The sequence below is a fragment of the Callithrix jacchus genome, chromosome 11 (assembly GCF_049354715.1).
Source record: "Callithrix jacchus isolate 240 chromosome 11, calJac240_pri, whole genome shotgun sequence".
NCBI classification, from domain to species: Eukaryota; Metazoa; Chordata; class Mammalia; order Primates; family Cebidae; genus Callithrix; species Callithrix jacchus.
Window position 1 is genome coordinate 108396812 of NC_133512.1, and position 20255 is coordinate 108417066.

The window sequence follows — 20255 nt, forward strand, 5'->3', positions numbered from 1 at the left end:
AGGAAGGTGTGTGAGGGTCAACAGTGCTAGCGGGACCTGGCTGTGGGCACGAGTTATTTTTTTATTTTTATTTTAAAAAATTAATTCTTGCATTTATTATTTTTATTAATTAATTTTTTATTGCATTTTAGGTTTTGGGGTACATGTGCAGAACATGCAAGATAGTTGCATAGGTACACACATGGCAGTGTGTTTTGCTGCCTTCCTCCCCTTCACCCACATTTGGCATTTCTCCCCAGGCTATCCCTCCCCAGCTCCCCACCCCCACTGTCCCTCCCCTATTCCCCCCAATAGACCCCAGTGTGTAGTACTCCCTTCCCTGTGTCCATGTGTTCTCATTTTTCATCACCCGCCTATGAGTGAGAATATGCGGTATTTCATTTTCTGTTCTTGTGTCAGTTTGCTGAGAATGATGTTCTCCAGATTCATCCATGTCCCTACAAAGGACATGAACTCATCATTTTTGATTGCTGCATAATATTCCATGGTGTATATGTGCCACATTTTCCCGGTCCAGTCTATCATCGATGGGCATTTGGGTTGGTTCCAGGTCTTTGCTATTGTAAACAGTGCTGCAATGAACATTTGTGGGGCACGAGTTATTAAGTGGCATATCGGGGAGGGTCAGAGTTTTTTAGGAGCCTGTTGAATACTCAAGTGGAATTGCCTAGTGGGCAGTTGGAACTGTGACTTAGAATCACCTGTGACTTTTCGTTGTCTTCCCCATCCATCACATTGGCTGCTGAATTTTAGCATCTCTCTTACCTTAATGCAGTCTCTCTGACTTGGAACTTCTTTTCTGTTCCCTTCACTGTCCCGATCACACTCCTTGCCCCATCAACCATGCATATCCGTGTGTATGATGGAGCACTATTTTATGCTTCTTTCTGCTCTCGCAGATTGATTTTTCTGCAGGGTAACTTTGGTCAAAAAGCTATTGTCTGCCGACGTTCTCACACCCTTGGACCAACTTTTCTAGTATTATTCTCTCCAACCAAATCCAGCCACTGCAGACACATCCCACTTTGTCCAGACTTGGTGCCTTTGTCCTTGCTGCTGCTTCCAGCTGGTGTGACCCCTCTCTCCCTTAAGCCTCCTGATCCCTTGATATAAAATAAAAGCATAATTTAGAGCCGAATTAAAGCATTGAGCCTGCAGCATAAGCTGTTTACTGTTTGTTGGAATTAATACCCCCCAGGGAGGCGGTGGTGTCTTCTGGCTGCTTGGGCATTGGTGCGGATGTTCATTGCTGCTGGCTCCTGCTTTGGGAGGAGGGAAAGTGCCTGCTCATGCTTAGTCATGGGATGTCGTGTGCCACCCCTGCTCTGAGTGTAATAGGAGACAGAAGATTATCTGGAAGCTGATGGTGTCCTTTTCCCTGTTGTTACAGGACTGTGTTTTAAATTAAATTATTTTAGAAACAGATGGTTGACAGAGAATTTTTTTTGCCTTTGTTCTTAGTGAGTTGAGTTATTTAGTTGAGTTTGTTTTGGTTACTGAAGTGCTGATGATCTTGCTTTCTAGGTTGGTGAAAGAGGATTGCATTTTATTTAGGAAAGAATAAAGCAAAACAGAACATCTTCTAATAAATACTGTGTACCTTGCCTTCAATTAAACCAACATTTTAATATCCTTAGCTCCTCAAATGTCATGCACAGAAATAGACCCTTAACCCCAACCTGAAGCCTAAACTGGTGTGTTAGGTAGAATAGTTGAATTTTTAAAAAATCTGGCAGTTCTGTATTTCAGTATTGTTTGGTCACAGTCATTGTTTTCTGAAGTTACACGAGTTCTCTTTATGTTTGGGTGAGGTCACTAATTGTTATCTGTGTCCCATCTTTAGAGAAGGAAATGGAAGGGGTGACTAATTACGAGGGATTTCTCCAGGGGAACTGAGCAAGTTGGAGATAGAACTCACCCAGTTCTGTTCTCTATGGAATGCTCTGGAGATTTTGGCCCCATTATCCCTCACTGGATGGGATTGTGTTTTGCCAGTGCTGAAGACCTGTGTTTTTTATGAGCTGGTATTTTTCCAGCTAAAACTGAAGCTGCCCACTGCTGGTATCATGTCCATTTATCATTTTGGGGCTCCCCTTTCTCTTTCTGGGGAACCCCTTACGGTTTGAGGGTTAGAGAAAACCTCATAGCATATGCACAGCGTCCTGTTTCCCTTCCACTTGGGAAGTCAGATGTCAACACCCATTTTTCAGGTAGTAATTTTCAGGGACTGCGTATCTTGATAGCAGATGAGGGAATGGAGATCCAGGAATGTGAAACAGCTCTTCCAGGTGTGGGCCGGGCTGAGGCCCGATGCCTGCAAGCTCTCATCTCTAGCACTCTCTATTACATCATGATGCCTCTTATTTGAGTCAGGAATCAAAGATGTGACATATGGCAATTCAAACATTTTAATGTCGTCTGTGACCTAATAAAAGTCGAGAAACAAAGGATGTCAAAGGAAGACTTCAAAATGAAGTTTAAGAATATTTGCAAACTTAAAATAGTGGGGGGTGAGCTGCAGTCAGTTACTTTTCATTCACTCCCAGGCTGGTATTTTCTATGTTGCAAGATTAAGTCCCCATATCCAACTACAGCCTGAAACACTGATCTGGAAACAGCAGTTTTTCCTCCCATGGACATAGGAAACCTGTCTTCTAGTTTTAGGCAGAGCCCGGCCATCCTATCTCATTTCTGTGGACGGCTCCCTCTTCCCTGCCCCTCCAGGTCTTTCACGAATTCTCCTCTCGCCTGGTGTGTTCTGCCCCATCCCTCAACCACTCCTTATTTTCAGTGGCTGTCCTGGACTTTTAAATTTTTTTAAATAGGAAATACTATATCCAGAGGAGCCCTTTAACCACAATTCCCACAAATACTCACAAGTAAATCTGTAAAGTTTCCTGGTCTCTGCACTCTCTCAATCTGTCCTCCATGGTAGTAATTTTCAGGGACATTGTGTCTTGTGGAGGATCAAAGGCCACTTCTTCTCTGGGTTCGCTACTTCCCTCCCTTCTTCTCTCCCTCCTTCCCTCCCTCCCTCCCTCCCTCCCTCCCTCCCTCCCTCCCTCCCTCCCTTCCTTCTCAGCCCCGTGGGCTCCTCGCAGGTCCTTGCATCTTCGGTGCCATCCTGTCCTCTGCATTGCTCCATCGGCAGTGCTCTCACCCTTTTGATGTCATTTGAGTCAAACTTTGTTCCACTCATAGGTTCCAAAACACCAGTAAGAACAACCACAATAACAAAAACCTATACATTGCTTTCTGAGTCCCGTGCCCAGACTGATGAATGAGAACCTGAGTTTTATTTGTTTTTATTTTGCAAGAATTTTATTTTATTAATTTTATTATTATTATTATTTTTGAGACGGAGTCTTACTCTGTTGCCCAGGCTGGAGTACAATGGTGCGATCTTGGCTCACTGCAACCTCTGCCTCCCGGGTTCAAGCGATTCTCCTGCCTCAGCCTCCCGTGTAGCTGGGATTATGGGTGTGTGCAACCATGCCTGGCTAATTTTTGTATTTTCAGTAGAGACGGGGTTTTGCCATGTTGGCCAGCCTTGTCTTGAACTCCTCACCTCAGGTGATCTGCCTGTCCTGGCCTCCCAAAGTGTTGGGATTGTAGGCATGAGCCACTACCACCGCGTTGGCCTATTTTGCAAGAATTTTAGACATAAATTTGCAAAATTAATACACGGAGTTCCCATATACCCTCATTCAGTTTCCCTTAATAATAGCATCCTATATGATCATAGTGGAGTTATAAAGTTAGCATCGGTTCAATGGCAGCCGTGAAACTACAGACTTTACAGGGTTCCGCCAGTTCTTCCACTTTTGTTCTGGAGCTCAGTCCAGACTCGCATATCACGTTTAGTTGACATGGCTCCTCAGTCTGCTTGAGCCTATGACAGTTCCTCAGTCTTTTCTTGCCTTTTCTGACCTTGGCATTTTTGGAAGTTGAGTATTTTATGGAACATCCCTGGTACTGGGCCCATCTGATGTTTCCTCATGATGAGAGGAAGCATTTTGCATAAGCTGCTTTGCCTTTTTAGAAACTTACATCTTGGCCGGGCGCGGTGGCTCAAGCCTGTAATCCCAGCACTTTGGGAGGCCGAGGCGGATGGATCATGAGGTCAACAGATCGAGACCATCCTGGTCAACATGGTGAAATCTCATCTCTACTAAAAATACAAAAAATTAGCTGGGCATGGTGGCGTGTGCCTGTAATCCCAGCCACTGAGGAGGCTGCGGCAGAATTGCCTGAACCCAGGAGGCGGAGGTTGCAGTGAGCTGAGGTCGCGTCATTGCACTCCTGCCTGGGTAACAAGAGCGAAACTCCGTCTCAAAAAAAAAAGAAACTTACATCTTTAACCAGCTCCTCGGTGATTCTTCTCTCTCATCTCAGAACCAAGTGACTTCCCCAGATCCTACAGGTGTCTGCTCCCTTCCCTGCCTCACGCAGCAAAACTGCTCATCAAGTTGTCTGCGTGTATCCCGTTTCCTCAGCCACCCTTCGCTAGTCAGCCTTGCTTCTGCCACCTTGAGACACGTGCATACCTGGAGGGCCTCTCCAGCCTGCGTGTGCTTGATCTTTCAGGGTTATTCAGCACGGCGACCTTTCCTGAATACTCACTGATTCTCTGTGTTCTTGTCACCTCCCGTTCCTGGTTTTCCCCGGTCTCCCTGGCTTCTCCTCTTCACATTTGCAGGTTTATCTCAGGCTCGGATATCCATTTGCATACTTAATATCACCATGTGAATTTCTCTAAAATGCATCTCAGGCTAATGCTTCTTAAACTTTAATGGGCACATGAATCACCTGGGGATGGTGTAAGTGAGACTTGACTTTCAAGTCTTACTATGTAAGAAATACATTTCCTGGCTGGATGCAGTGGCTCACTTTGGGAGGCTGAGACAGGAGGATTGCTTGAGGCTAGGAGTTTGAGACTAGCCTGGGCAACATAGTGAGACCGTGTCTCTACAAAAGAAAGATTAAATAAATTAGCTGGGTGTCATGGCACATGCCTATATTTCCAGCTGTTTGGGAGGCTGAGCTATGGGGGATTGCTTGAGCCCAGGAGTTCAAGGCTGCAGTGAGCTGTGATTGTACTACTGTACTCCAGCTTGGCTAACAGAGCAAGACACTGTCTTTAAAAACAACAACAACAAAAGAAATATATTTCATAAGGCTCTAGCTGCCATAGGTAGTGATTCCTCTCATGGGTCTGAGAAAAGCACATCAAAAACATTCTGGAAAGGGTTTACCATTCTAGATGCCATTAAGAATATTCGTGATATATGGGAGAAGGCCACAATATCAACGTGAACAGAATTTTGGAAGAAGTTGATTTGAAACCTCATGGATGGCTTTCAAGAGTTCGAGACTTCGCTGGAGGAAGTGGCTGCAGATTGAGTGGAGAACCTGAATTAGAACCTGAAGATGCGACTGACTTGCTGCACTCTCACAGTCCAGTGTAAACAGATGAGCCACTTCTTATGGATGAGCAAAGAAAGTGGGTTCTTGAGATGGAGTCTAGTCCTGGTAAAGATGCTGTGAACATCAATAAAATGACAACAGAGGATGTAGACTATCCCATAAGCCTAGCTGATAAAGCACTTGGCAGGGTTGGAGAGGACTGACTCCAGTTTCAAAGGAAGTTCTGCTGTGGGTCTAATGGTACCAAACAGCATCACAGGCTACAGAGGAGTGTTTCATGAAAGGAAGCATCAGTTCATGAGATATCTGTCTTAAGATATAGCCACCCTAACCTTCATCAGCCCCCACCCTCATCAGCCAGCAGCCATAAACACTGAGACAGAATACTCCACCAACAAAGAGATTGCAACTCACTGAAGGCTTAGGTAATTGTTAGCATTTTTAAAAAGTGTTTTTGGCTGTAAATTTGTTCAATGCAAAACAATCCTCTCCAATTTTACTGAAGTCCACGACCAAATCCACCTCCAAATTGGAATTGGGTTGCTGACCCAGCCCCAGCCTCGGCTTTCTTGTCGGCACCAGCAGTCTGTCTGCAGGGATCTCTGTTTGGCTTACCTTCTTGTGAGTCTTGCAGGTCATTCACCCTCCAGACCTTTAGGCCGAGGCCTGCCCGTCTCTGGACGGCTGCGGTGTAGGGTGGCAGGCACAATGTCTGGGGGCAGATGAAGGTCATCACAGAGATACTGGATACCCTCATTGATAAGGTACCAGTAGAAATGTTTCCAGGCAAACGGTTTCTTCATGTGCCCTCAGGACTTCAGAGACTGCATGGCCTTCATGACATGAAGGTTGGGCACATTCTTGTCTGCCAGCTGCGGGTGCTTAGGCATGTGGACGTCCTTCTTGGCCACCATGACTCCCCTCCTTAAAAAGGAGTTCATAAATGGCAATCCAGTTCTTCATAGGCATCAACATCCCAGCAGCTGTAGGGTCTGGGGCCAGGGCTGGAAAGGAAAAAAAGCAGATAATTGTTAGCATTTTTAGCAATGAAGTATTTTTAGTTAAAGTGTGTGTATATATATACATATATACATACATACATATATATGTATATTTTAGACATAATGCTATTGTGTACTTAATAGACTACAGTATAGTATAAATGTAATTTTTATATGCACTGGGAAACCAAAAAATCTGTTTGACTTGCTTTATTGTGATATTCTCTTTATTAAGTTGGTCTAGGATCAAATCTGCAAATCTCAAAGGCATATTTATATGTCAAGAATGCCTTTAGGCTGGGCGTGGTGGCTCAGGCCTATAATCCTGGCATTATGGGGAGGCTGAGTTGGGTGGATCACTTGAGGTCAGGAGTTCAAGATCAGCCTGGCCAACGTGCTGAAACCCTATCTCTACTAAAAATACCAAAATTGGCTGAGTGTGGTGGTGGATGCCTGTAATCCCAGCTACTCAGGAGGCTGAGGCATGAATCGCTTGAACCCAAGAGGCAGAGGTTGCAGTGAGCCGAGATTGCACCACTGTATTCCAGCCTGGGTTACACAACAAAACCTGTCTCAAAAAAAAAAAAAATTTGCTGGAGATTTGTGAAATTGGGGGGTGGTTTAATGATCAACTGCTTTTGTTTATAAACTCTTAGAAATCCTGGGGGCCAGGAGCCCTTGTTTTTTAGATTTCACATCCACAGAAAGTTGAGATGACTCATCATGTTTTAGAAACTCCACAATTTAGCAAAGAAGCAAAAATAATGTTTCTGTCTGGATGAAAGCTCTTTAGAGACACTTGACACTGCTGTCCCTTGGGCCCCCCAGGCCAGCCCTCAGGGGAGGTGGTGTTTTCCCAGCATCTGTGCCTGCAGCTGTGAGCTGTCCCCAGGTGGGAGTCCAAAGCATGTGCCTGCCCCTAAGTTTTAGTAACAGAATTTAGCAAGTGCTTTTAACTCAGTTGTACCCTAACATAGTTTAGGTTTTTTATTTTTTATTTTTTTGAGACAGTGTCTGGCTTTGTTCCCCAGGCTGGACTGCAGTGGCACAGTCTCAGCTCACTGTAGCCTCCACCTCCTGGGCTCAAGCAATCCTCCCACCTCAGCCTCTCAAGTAGCTAGAACCACAGGTGCTCACCCCCATGCTTGGCTAATTTTTGATTTTTTTGTAGAGACGGGGTTGCACTGTGTTGCCCAGGCTGGCCAGCTCCGGGGCTCAAGCCATTTGCCCACCTCGGCCTCCCAAAGAACTTGTATTATAGGGGTGAGCTACTAGCACCTGGCCATTTAGCATGGTTTTTTTTTTGTTTGTTTTTGTATTTTTTTGAGACAGAGTTTTGCTCTTGTTGCCCAGGCTGGAGTGCAGTCAGTGTACCATCTCGGCTCACTACATCTTCACCTCCCGGGTTCAAGCAGTTCTTCTGTCTCAGCCTCCCAAGTAGCTGGGATTACTGGCATGTGCCACCATGCCTGGTTCATTTTGTATTTTTAGTAGTGATGGTGTTTCTCCATGTTGGTCAGGCTGGTCTCGAACTCCCAACCTCAGGTGATCCTCCTGCCTCGGCCTCCCAAAGTGCTGGGATTACAGGTGTGAGCCACCGCGCCTGGCTCTAGCATGTTTTTCAACTAAATTTCCTCACCAGCAACTTTAATTTGGTGGCCTGATTTGTCAAAACTCGGTGTGGTATGAAGAGCCCTCAGTGGCTAGTAATGCAGGAACCTGCCTCTTTCTGTGCTGGCTCTTCCGGGTGCTATTTTGAGTCTTATTTGCACCACGAGGTATTGACTTAGGTCCTAAAGGATCCATTAATCTAGAAAAATACATGATTCCATGATTAACTACTATAGTTCAGGAAGATTTCCAGATAGAAAAACATGACTTAAAAAAAAATATATAAGGGCATTAGTTGGTCTTGCTTGTGAGAGTCTGAAACAGACAAGTTTTGGAGACAGCTGGGCCTCTTCCTCACTAATGTGTCATCGTGGAATTGGTGTGACCTGGCAGTGAGAGTGCTGCATGGTTCCCTGCTGTGACGTCCAGCATGGCCAGAACCTGGCCAGGACCAGGTGTAGGTGCATGGTACAGTCCCAGTGAACAAGGATTTGCTGCCTAAATGGAGAAAAGGCCTCAATGCTGGCTACTTGGAGTGGGTGGCAGGGATGCGTCAGTTGGGAGCGGTGCAGGAGTCCAGGGTCTGGCGTCATTCAGGCGGGCGTCACAGTCTGAGAAGCACCCATCTCACCCAACCCCTTTTCCTTTCTCTGTCATCCAAGAGAGACGCTTTCCCTCTTTTGTTAACCTACGCTTTAGAGCTTGAAAATTGATCTCCAAGGCTTGAAATTAGAGTCCCTGATGCCTTTTATGCTGTGAGAGACTCGCCTGGGTTTTCTAGCTTCCTCCTGAGTTAACTGTAGAAGTGATTCCCCTTGGCACTGCAGCTGCTTTGTCCCTCCTGGGGCTTGGCAGAGAGAAAGAAGGAAAAAATGCATCCCAGCTTGGCACGCCTTCCATTTCTTAATACGAAGTTTTTGTCCCCATCATTTTCTAGTCAGGAGAATTTTTTTGTCCCCATGGCCACTTTGCCTTCCCCGTTTGCTGTCCTTAGAAGACAGAGTTGATTTAATTCTAGCTTGCATGAGATACCCAGGTTCATAAATTAGCCACTAAACATTGCTTTTCTTTGTTATTTTGTCTCTTGCAGTCTTCCAGTTCACTTCCAAATGCATTTGTGATTTGTTTTAAAAGAGAACTTGCTCCTTGTTCAGATCTAATATTTCAAAACAAACAATAACATAGCAGTTTTAAAACAGATGCGTAAAATGGTTTATCCTTAGGAAAACGTTCAGAATTCTGCGGCACCCGATTTGACAGAACTGTGATGTTATTACTTCTTACGTTTATAACTTGTAAGCCTTTGCTGTAGAAAAGAACAGCTGCCATTTTACTGTGGTCATAATAAGTATCATGTTTTCTTCCACCTGTGCTCAGGATGTGACAGGTAAGTGATACAAGTGCTTAGGCAAGGAATCCTAGAGCTGGGGTGCGTGGAAGACAACAAATGCCTTATAGTATGCTATGAAATAGCAACTTAAAATATTGATAAAAAAATCCTTCTTATATTGTTTAACCATTTTAAAAGTTCATATGATGGAGAAAGAAATATGACCCTTTAAGCATTTTACATATGGTTTAAGTTGGTGACTTTCAGATGCTAGGAGAACCAGCTAGAAATATTTTATCTACGGCACTAAATATTATTTGCAAATTTTGGTATGTAGAAACAAAAATCTATTTACAGAATTTTGTCTTAACTCTTGATCTCTGGCTCTGCTAGTGAGTTGATAATACCTCTGGTTGTCCCTCTTATAGCTTCTATGCACAACTATTTTAATTCCATATAATATGTCTTTTGTAAACTCACAAATGACATAGCAGTATTACTGTTCATTTATACCATCAATATTTGTTTAGATTTAACCGTATGTTTATCTTTTTTTTTTTTTTTTTTTGAGACAGAGTCTCGCTCTGTTGCCCAGGCTGGAGTGCAATGGTGCGATCTTGGCTCACTGTAACCTCTGCCTCCCAGCTCAAGCAATTCTCCTGCCTCAGCCTCCCAATTAGCTGGGACTTCAGGTGCGTGCCACCACACCCAGCTAATTTTTTATTTTTAGTAGAGATGGAGTTTCACCATGTTGGCCAGGCTGATCTCGAACTCCTGACTCAGGTGATCCACCCACCTCAGCCTCCCAAAGTGCTGGGATTACAGGTGTGATACACCACATCTGGCCATATGTTTATCATTTATTCTCTATTCTCAGATCTTCTTGCTGAGATAATAACCCTTCTTCTTGAAGGGTATCCTTATTTAGAAGCTCCTTTACTGTGGGTCTTCTGTTGGTTTAACCACTGTTAAGCTGAAAATGTCTTGATAGAGAGTTTTCCTGGTTATTCACCTCTAAGATGTGAGATAGTTTGTCTCAGCCCTTGAGGATTTTGTTTCATTGTCATCTGGCTTCTAATTCTGTGAGGCAGTTACTTTTGCTAGTTTAGTTGCTGTTTCCTTTTTCTCTGACTGCTTTGACAATTTATCTTTGTCTTTAATCTATGGTATCATTATGTGTATAGATATGGGTTTTTTTTTTTAATTCACTCTTCTTGGGATTTTTTTGGTCTTTCTGAATTGAATGGTTCATGTCCCTTATCAATTTTGGTAAATTCTTAGCATCGTGCCTTTGAATATTATGTCTACCCTATTCCCTTTTATTTTTTTTCTTTAAAACTTTGAGGAAATGTATGTTGGATTGTCTTATTCTGTCTTCCATGTCTCTTAACTTCTTTTTAAAATATTTCACATTTCTTTGTTTCCCTGTGCCCTTTTCCGAGTAATTTCTTCAGACCTATCCCCCAGATCACTAATTCTTGCTTCATTTGTGTCTAAATTGCTGTTTTACATGTATATTGAGTTTAAAATTTGTTAATTATAAAATTTTTATTTCTAAATGTGTTAAAAATATTTCAGGCCAACTTTTATAGTCTCTTGCTCATTACTCATGTTTTCAGTCTTCTCTTTAATATTATAAATGAATTCAATAGAACTTTAAAAAATGGATCTCATAATTCCAGTATCTAAAGTCTTTATAGATCTGATTCAAATTAGTTGGCCTTTTTAAAAAATACTTTTTTCATGGGATTTCTCTTGACTTTTGTTCATGGTACTCTGCTTTCTTAAGTATTTTATAATTTCTAATTCTGTGCTCTGCAGCTCTGGCTGCAGGAATAATTTGAAACCAGGCTGTGAGTGTGTTCTTCTGGGCATGATGTATGTTAGCTTCTGACAGGTGCTAGAGACCTGGTCCACTTTAAATTATGACTCAAGCATACAGTTGTCAGGACCAGAGAAGTAATACAGGGACGATGTTTCGTGCCATAACTGTACAAAGTCAAAGTTCAGATGTGTATTTTTCCTTTGTTTGTCTTAAACAACAGAAAGTTATTGTCTCACCATTCTGGAGGCTAGAAGTCCGAGTTCAAGGTGTGGGTTCCTTCTGAAGCCTGTGAGGGAGAATCTGCTGCAGGGCCCTCCCCTAGCTGCTGGTGATTTGCTGTCAAAATTTGATGTTCTTTGACTTGTAGATACATCATCATGATATCTGCCTTCATCTTCACATGGTGTTCTACTTCTGTGTATGTCCAGATCCAAATTTCCACTTTTATTTGAGACGAAGACTCACGCTGTCTCCCAGGTTGGAGTGCAGTGGTGTGATCTCAGCTTATTGAACCTTCTGCCTCCTAGGTTCAAGCGATTCTTCTGCCTCAGCCTCCCAAGTAGCTGGGATGACAGGCATGTGCCACCATACCTGGCTAATTTTTGTATTTTTAGTAGAGATGGGGTTTCGCCATGTTGGCAAGGTTGGTCTCGAACTCCTAACCTCATGATCCACCTGCCTTGGTCTCTCAAAGTGTTGAGATTACAGGCATGAGCCACCGAGCTCAGCCCAAATTTTCACCTTTTATGAGGTCATCAGTATATTATATGAGGGATCCACCCTACTTCAGTATGACCTCATCCAGGCTGATTACATCTACACTCACCCTGTTGCCAAATATGGTCATATTGTGAGGTCCTGGGGGCTGGGATTTCAATGTAGGAATATTGGGAGCACGTAATACAAGTCATAGCAGTGTCTTAACTTGGATTTAACCCTCAGAAAGCAAAGCCTGAGACATGGATTTATGTGCATATTTTATTCTAGGCCATGATTCTGAGGAACAGAAGCGAGAGACTGAGAAGAGTCCAACAGGGAAAAGGGAAAGTCAGTCCAGGGTGCTCTCAAGTCGATCTGCATTGGAAGCCAGTAGCTCCTTTTGCCGTCTTCTGAAAAGTGGACATATTTCCTCCTAACTCACTCTTTCTCTGAGATTATGACACTTCCTGCCTCCACTTTTGGAAAATGGTCTTCAATTGGGTTCTTACCTTGTCTAGGCGAACACTTGTCCCTTGGTCCCCTGTGGCCTAAACAGCAGGCCACCTGGTCCAGTACCTGCCTTGGGTCCCCAGTCTCTGCCCTAATGTAGCTCCTGTTTTATTCCTGCACTCAGCACTTTCTCCTTACTGTCTTGCAGGCCATCCAGTCACTTAGAAGATGGTTTTCAAACATTTCTTAAGTAATCTTAAATGTTCCGAAGTAGGGAGTTTTAAGATCTCTAGTCTGCTATATTGCTAGAAATAGAATAGAAATGACTTACTTAAAAAAAAAAAGTAAACTCAAGACTATCCTTATACCATTTCACACAGATGTGTTCTGATAGACTGCTGGATTAGAGAAATGGGGTGTTGTTATGGATTGTGATAGTTGCTCAGTCCCCTGGCCTGGGCTGCCGAGGACAGTCCCTGGGCCCTGGGCTTTCATCAATGGCTGGGCTATCACTTGTCCTGTTTCTCTAGGCTACATTGTATCTGAATTACAGGTGGAGAGGCCTCAGGTTACTAAATGATAATGTCAGCTGTCACAAGGTTAAGGAATAAACACGTTTGAACAGATGTTGGGATAATGTTGGCACTTGTCAGAGCTTGGTATCCTTGGATTCCATTTATTTATCAAACTGTTATCGATTGAGCTCCTACTATAGATCATTTACTGAGCTGGGCACTGGGGAGGCAGGTAAACAGTGCCTGTCCTTAGGAAGCCCAGAATCTAGTGAGCAGACAGTTCATTTCGGTGAGCACGATAAGGACAGGGAGAAGTCTAGGGCGAGGCGCCAACCCAGCTTTAGAGCAATGAGGATGAAGCGCCTATCTGTGCTGCATCTGAAGGGCCAGTAGGAGCCATCCAGGTAGAGAACCAGGGAAGCACATTCCAGGTGGCGGTGAGAATGTGCACAGCCATGGAGGCCACAGGGTGTTTGGGTTTGGGGAACTGCAGGTTCCAGAGCATAGCTGGGAAGGCCTGAGAGCGGGGCAGGAAATGATGGAAGCTGAGCCTGCAGGAAGCCTGGGGCCTTCATGTGGAAGCCTCAGCCACTGTGTTGGGGAGCAGCTGAGGAACGGGGGAGCTCTGTTACTTGGGTAGTGACTGATGTAATGAGTTGCTGTGTTCATTTCTCTTAGAAGCCAGCTTCTATCATGGAAGAGAAAACACGCAGGCTCTGGAGTCAAGGCAGCCTTATATTCAGATTCCAGCTCCACTCTGTCTGGGTGGTCTTGAAATTGATTTATTTACCTTTGGGGAAATCTCTCTTTCCTCATGTCATAAATGAGAGAAAATGGACTAAACAGCCTCCGCTGTTTCTGGTATCCCTTGGTTCTGTGGGAAAAACTATGTAAATGTGTAACCACTCCCCCCACCTCCCAAACACACGCAGCTTAGGTTAAAAACAGTGGCGAGGTTTAGGAATATTTGCAGATATTGTCCTGATGGTAATTCTGTCAATTTCTGGTTTCCAACTAGCTGTTTAACTTCTGACCGTGATTCATGGATATCTATGGTGAATGGATGTTTGTTGGATGAGTAAATTCTCATGCCTGAAACAAAATGTTAGCCACGTGGCTTCCAATGCATTGCGCTAACCCAGCTCTGATTTTCTTGATAGATGAGCTCTCTCCGGAACAGCACAACCTTTCCTTATACTCCGTGGAGCTCGTGCTGAGGAAAAGCACTGGGCACAGCGCTGCACAAGTGGCCTTAACAGAAACTGTGCCAGAGTCCCAGCACAGCAGTCCTCTCCATGTCACAGCCCCGCCATCTGCCACTACTTTTGATATAGCCTTTTTTAACCAAGGAAAACAGACTGAAAGTACAGCAGCTCTCAGCATCTTTGTGGCAACTTACGTGTCAGTGACGAGTAATGAGGTGGCCGTCGATGATGATGAGATGGATAACTTTCTGCCAGATACTCACTGGGCCACTCCACAGATGGTTTCTCCAATACAATATATCACTGTCAGCCCACCGGGGCTGCCCAGGGGAGCGTTGGAATCCATGCTCACTCCATCGTTACCCATGGTTTCTTTACAAGATGAAGAAGTGACATCGGGCTGGCAGAACACAACGCGACAACCAGCAGCATATGCTGAGTCCTCCAGTCATTTCCACGCCTTTCGGTCAGCTTTTCGCACCTCTGAGGGCATTGTTCCAACTCCTGGCAGGAATTTGGTGCTTTATCCTACTGATGCTTACAGTCATTTATCAGGCAGGACTCTGCCAGAGATGGTGGCTTCCCTAACAGAGGGTGTGGAAACCCCCCTTTTTTTAAGCTCCCGGTCTTTAATGACGCAGCCATTAGGCGATGGCATTACTAGACCGTTTCCCTCCTTGGGGGAGGTCTCACAGCCTCCAGAGGAGGTTTGGGCCACAAGTACAGACAGATACCCTGATGTGACCACTGTGTTGAGTCAAAGTCTAGAAGAAACCACCTCTCCAAGAACATACTCTACTGTGACTGTGTCGCACACTGCCCTTGCATTTGGCAGGACACATTCTGCGTGGCTTTCAACCTCTCTTGCATTTGTGTCCTTTTCTGCTCCACCAACCGATGTTTCTTCTAAGCCCTTTCTCCCTAGTGACTCCAGCAAGACATCAGAATTGCTCAGCCATTCAGCTCTCTCCAGTCCTGTGGACAGCACTCCCCTCCTGAGCCCGGTGTCTTCATTCAGACCATACACTTGGTGCGCAGCCTGCACTGTGGCTTCACCTCAGCACGTTCTGGCCACAAGCCTCGTGGAGAAAGATGTGGGATCAGGGGATGGTGCAGAGACCCTGACCATGACTGTGCTGGAAGAAAGCAGCATCTCTCTAATGAGTAGCGTCATAGCAGACTTCTCTGAATTTGAGGAAGATCCTCCAGTGTTTAATACGCTTTTCCCCTCTAGACCTGTGGTCCCACTTTCTTCCAGATCCATGGAAATCTCAGAGATGAGTGTTGGTGTTTCCACCGAGGTGGATGTGAGCAGCGTTACAACCACACAGGCTCCCCCTGCACATGGCCACCTCTCTGTGCCAGCGTCACTCCATTCCGCTGCTGGCTTCTCGTCTGTTGCAGAAACGCAGGTGACACCGTCCAGCGTGACCACTGCATTCTTCTCGGTCATCACCAGCATTCTCCTTGACTCATCTCTCTCTGCCATAGCGAACAAAAACACACCATTGCCTGCCGTCAGAGACCCAAGTGTTGTTACGCCTTACAGCGTGGTTCCTTCAGTGGAGTCTTCACTTTTCTCTGACCAAGGTTCTTTCAGTTTTTCCGATTGTAAACCCGGAGGTGCTTTGGATTTCGCATCCAGCTTTTTCTCAACACCCCCGCTGGAACTCAGCGGCTCCATCTCTTCACCTGCAGAAGCGTCTCTGTCTCTGATGCCGAGTGACCTGTCCCCCTTCACGTCTCAGCCTTTTTCTACCTTGACTGAGACATTTAGATTGTTCCACTCAAGTGATCTGCAGTCATCTCGGCTGTTTCTTCCCAGCTCCACAGATCTTGAGTTTTCGCAGCTGCAGCCAAGTTCTGCGCTGCCTTTAAACACCGTCACTTTCCTACCTAGTCTCTCTGAAGCGTCGCCACGGTCAAGCTTCCCCTCTGATTCTCTGTTTTTTGTTGAAGCATCGATGGTTTCACTGACGGATTCAGAAGCTCATTTTACCTCAGCTTTCACTGAAACTACCTCCTATCTTGAGTCTTCACCCTCTTTGCGTGAATCCGCAGTCACCACACTGGTGCCCCCCAGCTCTGGGTCTTTTGACATCTTGACTGCTGGGATTCATGCAACTTCATTGACCACTGTCCACACAACGCCCGTTTTACCTGCGTTTTCTTTGTTCTCAACTTTGACACCTCCGGATGATCAAATCAGTGCTACAGACAGTCATGTGTCTGTCCTAGCCTCTTTCTCCAAAGCCATTCCCACTGGCACGGTGTTGATCACTGACATGTACCCACCAGCAGGGTCCTCGTTTGTTTCTGAAGCGACCCTCTTCCCTCTGCCCACAGAGCTGACTGCCGTGGACGCATTGCTCACACCCACAGAGGTGCCACTGAACAGCTCCACGGAAGTGAGCCCACCCAGCACCGGTGCTGCCACTGCTGGTCCCCTTGACTCCACCCTGATGAGCGATGCCCTAAGTCAGAGTCCCCCAGAGAGCAGCGCTGCTCCTCCCCTGCCGTCCCTGCGTCCTGTGACCACCTTCACTCTCGAAGCAACAGTCGACACACCAACACTGGCCACTGCCAAGCCGCCATACGTTTGTGATATCACAGTCCCTGATGCCTATCTGATCACAACTGGTAAGGACCAGCTTCCTGCCACCTCTCTGGGGTGGGCCATCTTTCTAAGGAGCTTGTATGTAGTGCCTCTGGGGCCTGGAGCTTTGTGGTTAAGAGCAGAGGCGCTGGGCTCAGATAACTCCCGGGTAGCACTCCTCCGCTTACCTCCTGCGAGTTCTAGGGACAGTTATTGAGCCTCTGTAATCGTCTGCTACCTCAGCCATTAAACAAGGAACTTAGTTAAACCTGCTTTGTAGGGCTGATGTTCAGATATAAATGCATTAGTGGCTGCAGCACACTCCACCCCTGCCTGCCACATCAGAGGCACACACGGGATGATGCCTATTACTCAGCAGTCACAAGGAGAACAAATATTAGAACAAATCCAAGAACTAAACAAGTCTTGGAAGTTCTTGGTAGGATCTTTGTCCTGCCATAACCCAGTAGGTGCGTAGATGACGTAGTTTAAGCAAAACGGTTTTTTTTTTTTTTAGTTCAAACCATGAGTTGGGCAACTGCATAAGGGTAACCCTTGCAATTTCTGACTCATTTACTCTTCTTACATTTCTTTGAAAGCAGACTGCACTTTGCTCTCATAAGTCCCTGTAAATGGTACTTTGGTCCTGAGGAAAGAAAAGTAGAGGCCGTGTGCGGTGGCTCACGCCTGTCATCCCAGCACTTTGGGAGGCCAAGGCAGGTGGATCACCTGAGGTCAGGAGTTCGCGGCCAGCCTGACCAACATGCAGAAACCCCGTCTCTACTAAAAATACAAAAAAATTAGCCAGGCGTGGTGGCACATATCTGTAATCCCAGCTACTCAGGAGGCTGAGGCAGGAGAATCGCTGGAACCCGGGAGGCAGAGGTTGGCTGAGCTGAGATTGTGCCATTGCACTCCAGCCTGAACAACAAGAGTGAAACTCCATGTCAAAAAAAAAAAAAAAAAGAAAAAAGAAAAGTAGAGTAACTAAATGTCCTCCGAATCCAGTTTCAGCCTGTGGTTCCCTCCCCCAGCAGCCTGGGTTGCTAGCAGACTGGCCAGCAGCTTCCCTTGCAGTGGCACGACTGCAGTGGCATGAAGCTGGCGTCCCCCTAAGGACATGCCTGACAGGTAGACTTATTTCAAGGCTAACGTCCCACGATGGTAGCCTGCTTGGTCAGGGTCTCTGCATTTCTCCTTACAAGAGATGACAGGTGTGTGTGGTCTTGAGGGCCATGACTGTGTCTGAAACACAGCTAGCTTGATTTTGGTAGGAGTGGAGGACAGAAATGGAAAAGGGGACAAAAATGGCAGAAGGGGTAGAGGATTGGGGTGGAGTGGACCAGGAAGGAGAGGAGCAGAGAATGTGGAGGGGGAAGAGGAGGAGAACGGTGGGTCTTTTTCCTCCTGTGGTTGGGGTAGGGGGCTGGGAGCCTTTGCTCACTGTCACAGTGCCATGTCCCTCTGAGCAAGCAGGTGGGAGTGAGGATCCTGATGGCAGGTACGTGTCAGTGATCAACACTGTACTGGGGGAATGGCTTTGGGGAAAGAGGCTGGGACAGCCTTTGCTCCCTATACCCCAAAGGGAAACATTCATTATTCCATGTGACAAGGGATGATTGAGCACTTAGTATGTGTGCAGTGTTTCTGGAAGCTTTTAGGTATACAGATGGGTAAAATACAAGCCCTCCTTTGAGCAGGTCAGGGCCCAGGAAGATGATACTGAGCCACAGAGTAACGGTGGTTACCGTAGAGTTTCCGAGAGTGGCTATTTGGGATGATCAGGGACGGGTTCAGAAGAATGTGAAACTGGAGATTCCCACAAAAGGAAGAATAGAATGTTGTCCTTTGAGGATGTAGACACAGTGCCTTCTGGGGAAGGAGACCATCGTCATGGCTGGAGATGAGGCTCTGTGATGGGAGGAGCAGGTAATTATGCTAGGAAACGTAGCTGGAACAAAATCATGAACTTGACTCTCAAGATGAGAGCAGTCCAGGGAGGAGGGAAAAGCGTTTCTCATGCACATGATACTTTTCTTTCTTTTTACAAAATTATTACAAAGTAGGTACAAAGTAGTCAGTTGTAAGCAGCTTATTAAGAGAGTTATTGAAAGCTTCTTTAGGAGTCCTCATAGTTGGATTTAACTTTCATATGCGGTTTACACTTAATGACATTTCGTGACTTAATTAGGTATAATTAGGTATCCATGTATTTTTAACAGCTTTTTGGAGTAAAATTCAGTTTATGTAAATGTTGAGAGTTGCGGGTAAGTGTCCATTCTATTAAATTGTGTTTAGCAGAGATAAGTGCCATCAATTGCTCCTGGTGATACCTTTGACCTGGAGGAAATAACGGCTCATTTCTCATCTTCATTTAGATTGGACCTTGCTGTCTTTTTCATAGTTATCTGTTAGTGAGAGAGTGTGGTGAGGGGGCTGAGGTGACTCCATGTACCCTTGAAAGGATTCTTTGTGTGCACTCTGTGATGGTAAAGCAGAGCCGCTCTGGGTGCTGGGGGTCCATGGTGGCGGTGGAAGCACTTGCCTGCACGAGCCCTGGGAGGTGTGAGCCGTGCTTCCACCCAGGGCCTTCTGACCCTGCCCTGCCTCTGGAAGTCTCTCTCGCCTCTCTTCTCTTAGCTCTGGGAAAGCTAGACGTTTGAGAAAAGATCTGTAAGAGAGTTGTTTGCTGATGATCCCTTTTGCCAAAGACTTGTGTCCTCATATACTAATGTTGCAGTTTTATATCTTTCCCAGATTCCCCAGAGACGGTGGAGGTCATAGTGGTGGCTGTAGGGACTTTGCAGAGTGACATTCGGACCGATAATGTCTTTAGCTATGTGGGGCTGCTTACAATGTATTCTTCCTACTTTCCTCTTTAGGGGTTTTCTGTCACTGAGTTCTCATTCTGCCTCTATTTCCCCCAAGTTTAGCTCTTGAGTTCCTCCCCCTCCCCTTCCCTCCCCTCTGCCCTTCCTTCCTCCCTCCCTTCCTTCTCTCCCTCCTTCCTTCCCCCTCCTCTCCCTCCCTCCTCCTTTTCTGTTCCCTCCTTCCTGTCTCCCTCCTCCGTCATTTCTCCCACCCTCTTCATTTCCTTCTTTAAATAAGGCATTTTTCCTTCTTTCCACTCTTTCCCCTTTCCTTCCTACTCATTCTATCTTTCCCTTCCAAATCTATGGCATAGTCCAACCCACTTACTTGGATCCTATGTGGGCCATGCAGAACTGGCTGCTGGTATGACTCAGCAAGGTGGTTAGGGGCTGTGGATTTGTTCCGATGGCCTCATAAACTAATAAAGAAGCCCCACCCACCTTTAAAAAAAATTCAGATCACTGATTCATAGGAAAAAACAATCAAATGTAACTTAAATATTTGTTTTTTAAAGAATGCAGAGTGATTCTGTCTCCAGTTTTAAAAATTAAAATCAGGAAATGGAAAGCAATTACAGTAGTAAGTGTATTATAATTCTGCATTGTGGGAAGTTGATGGAAAAGGAGAGAAAAAATAGGGAAAAGAAGAACAAGCTTACTAAACACTGAGACAGGCTTATTAGTACAGATTTTTAAATGGAACTTTTAAAATGTGAAGAAAGTTAA

At 45.4% G+C, this 20255-nt stretch overlaps 1 protein-coding gene across 2 annotated transcripts in view; it reads left to right on the forward strand.

The window, feature by feature from the left end:
* KIAA1549 (KIAA1549 ortholog) overlaps positions 1-20255 on the forward strand; it is a 153055-nt gene that overhangs the window by 46614 nt on the left and 86186 nt on the right. For both annotated transcript variants that reach the window (XM_035254639.3, XM_035254640.3), the window contains exon 2: positions 14019-16703. In XM_035254639.3, coding sequence (XP_035110530.3) covers positions 14019-16703 — 2685 coding nt within the window. The remainder of the gene's footprint in view (positions 1-14018; positions 16704-20255) is intronic.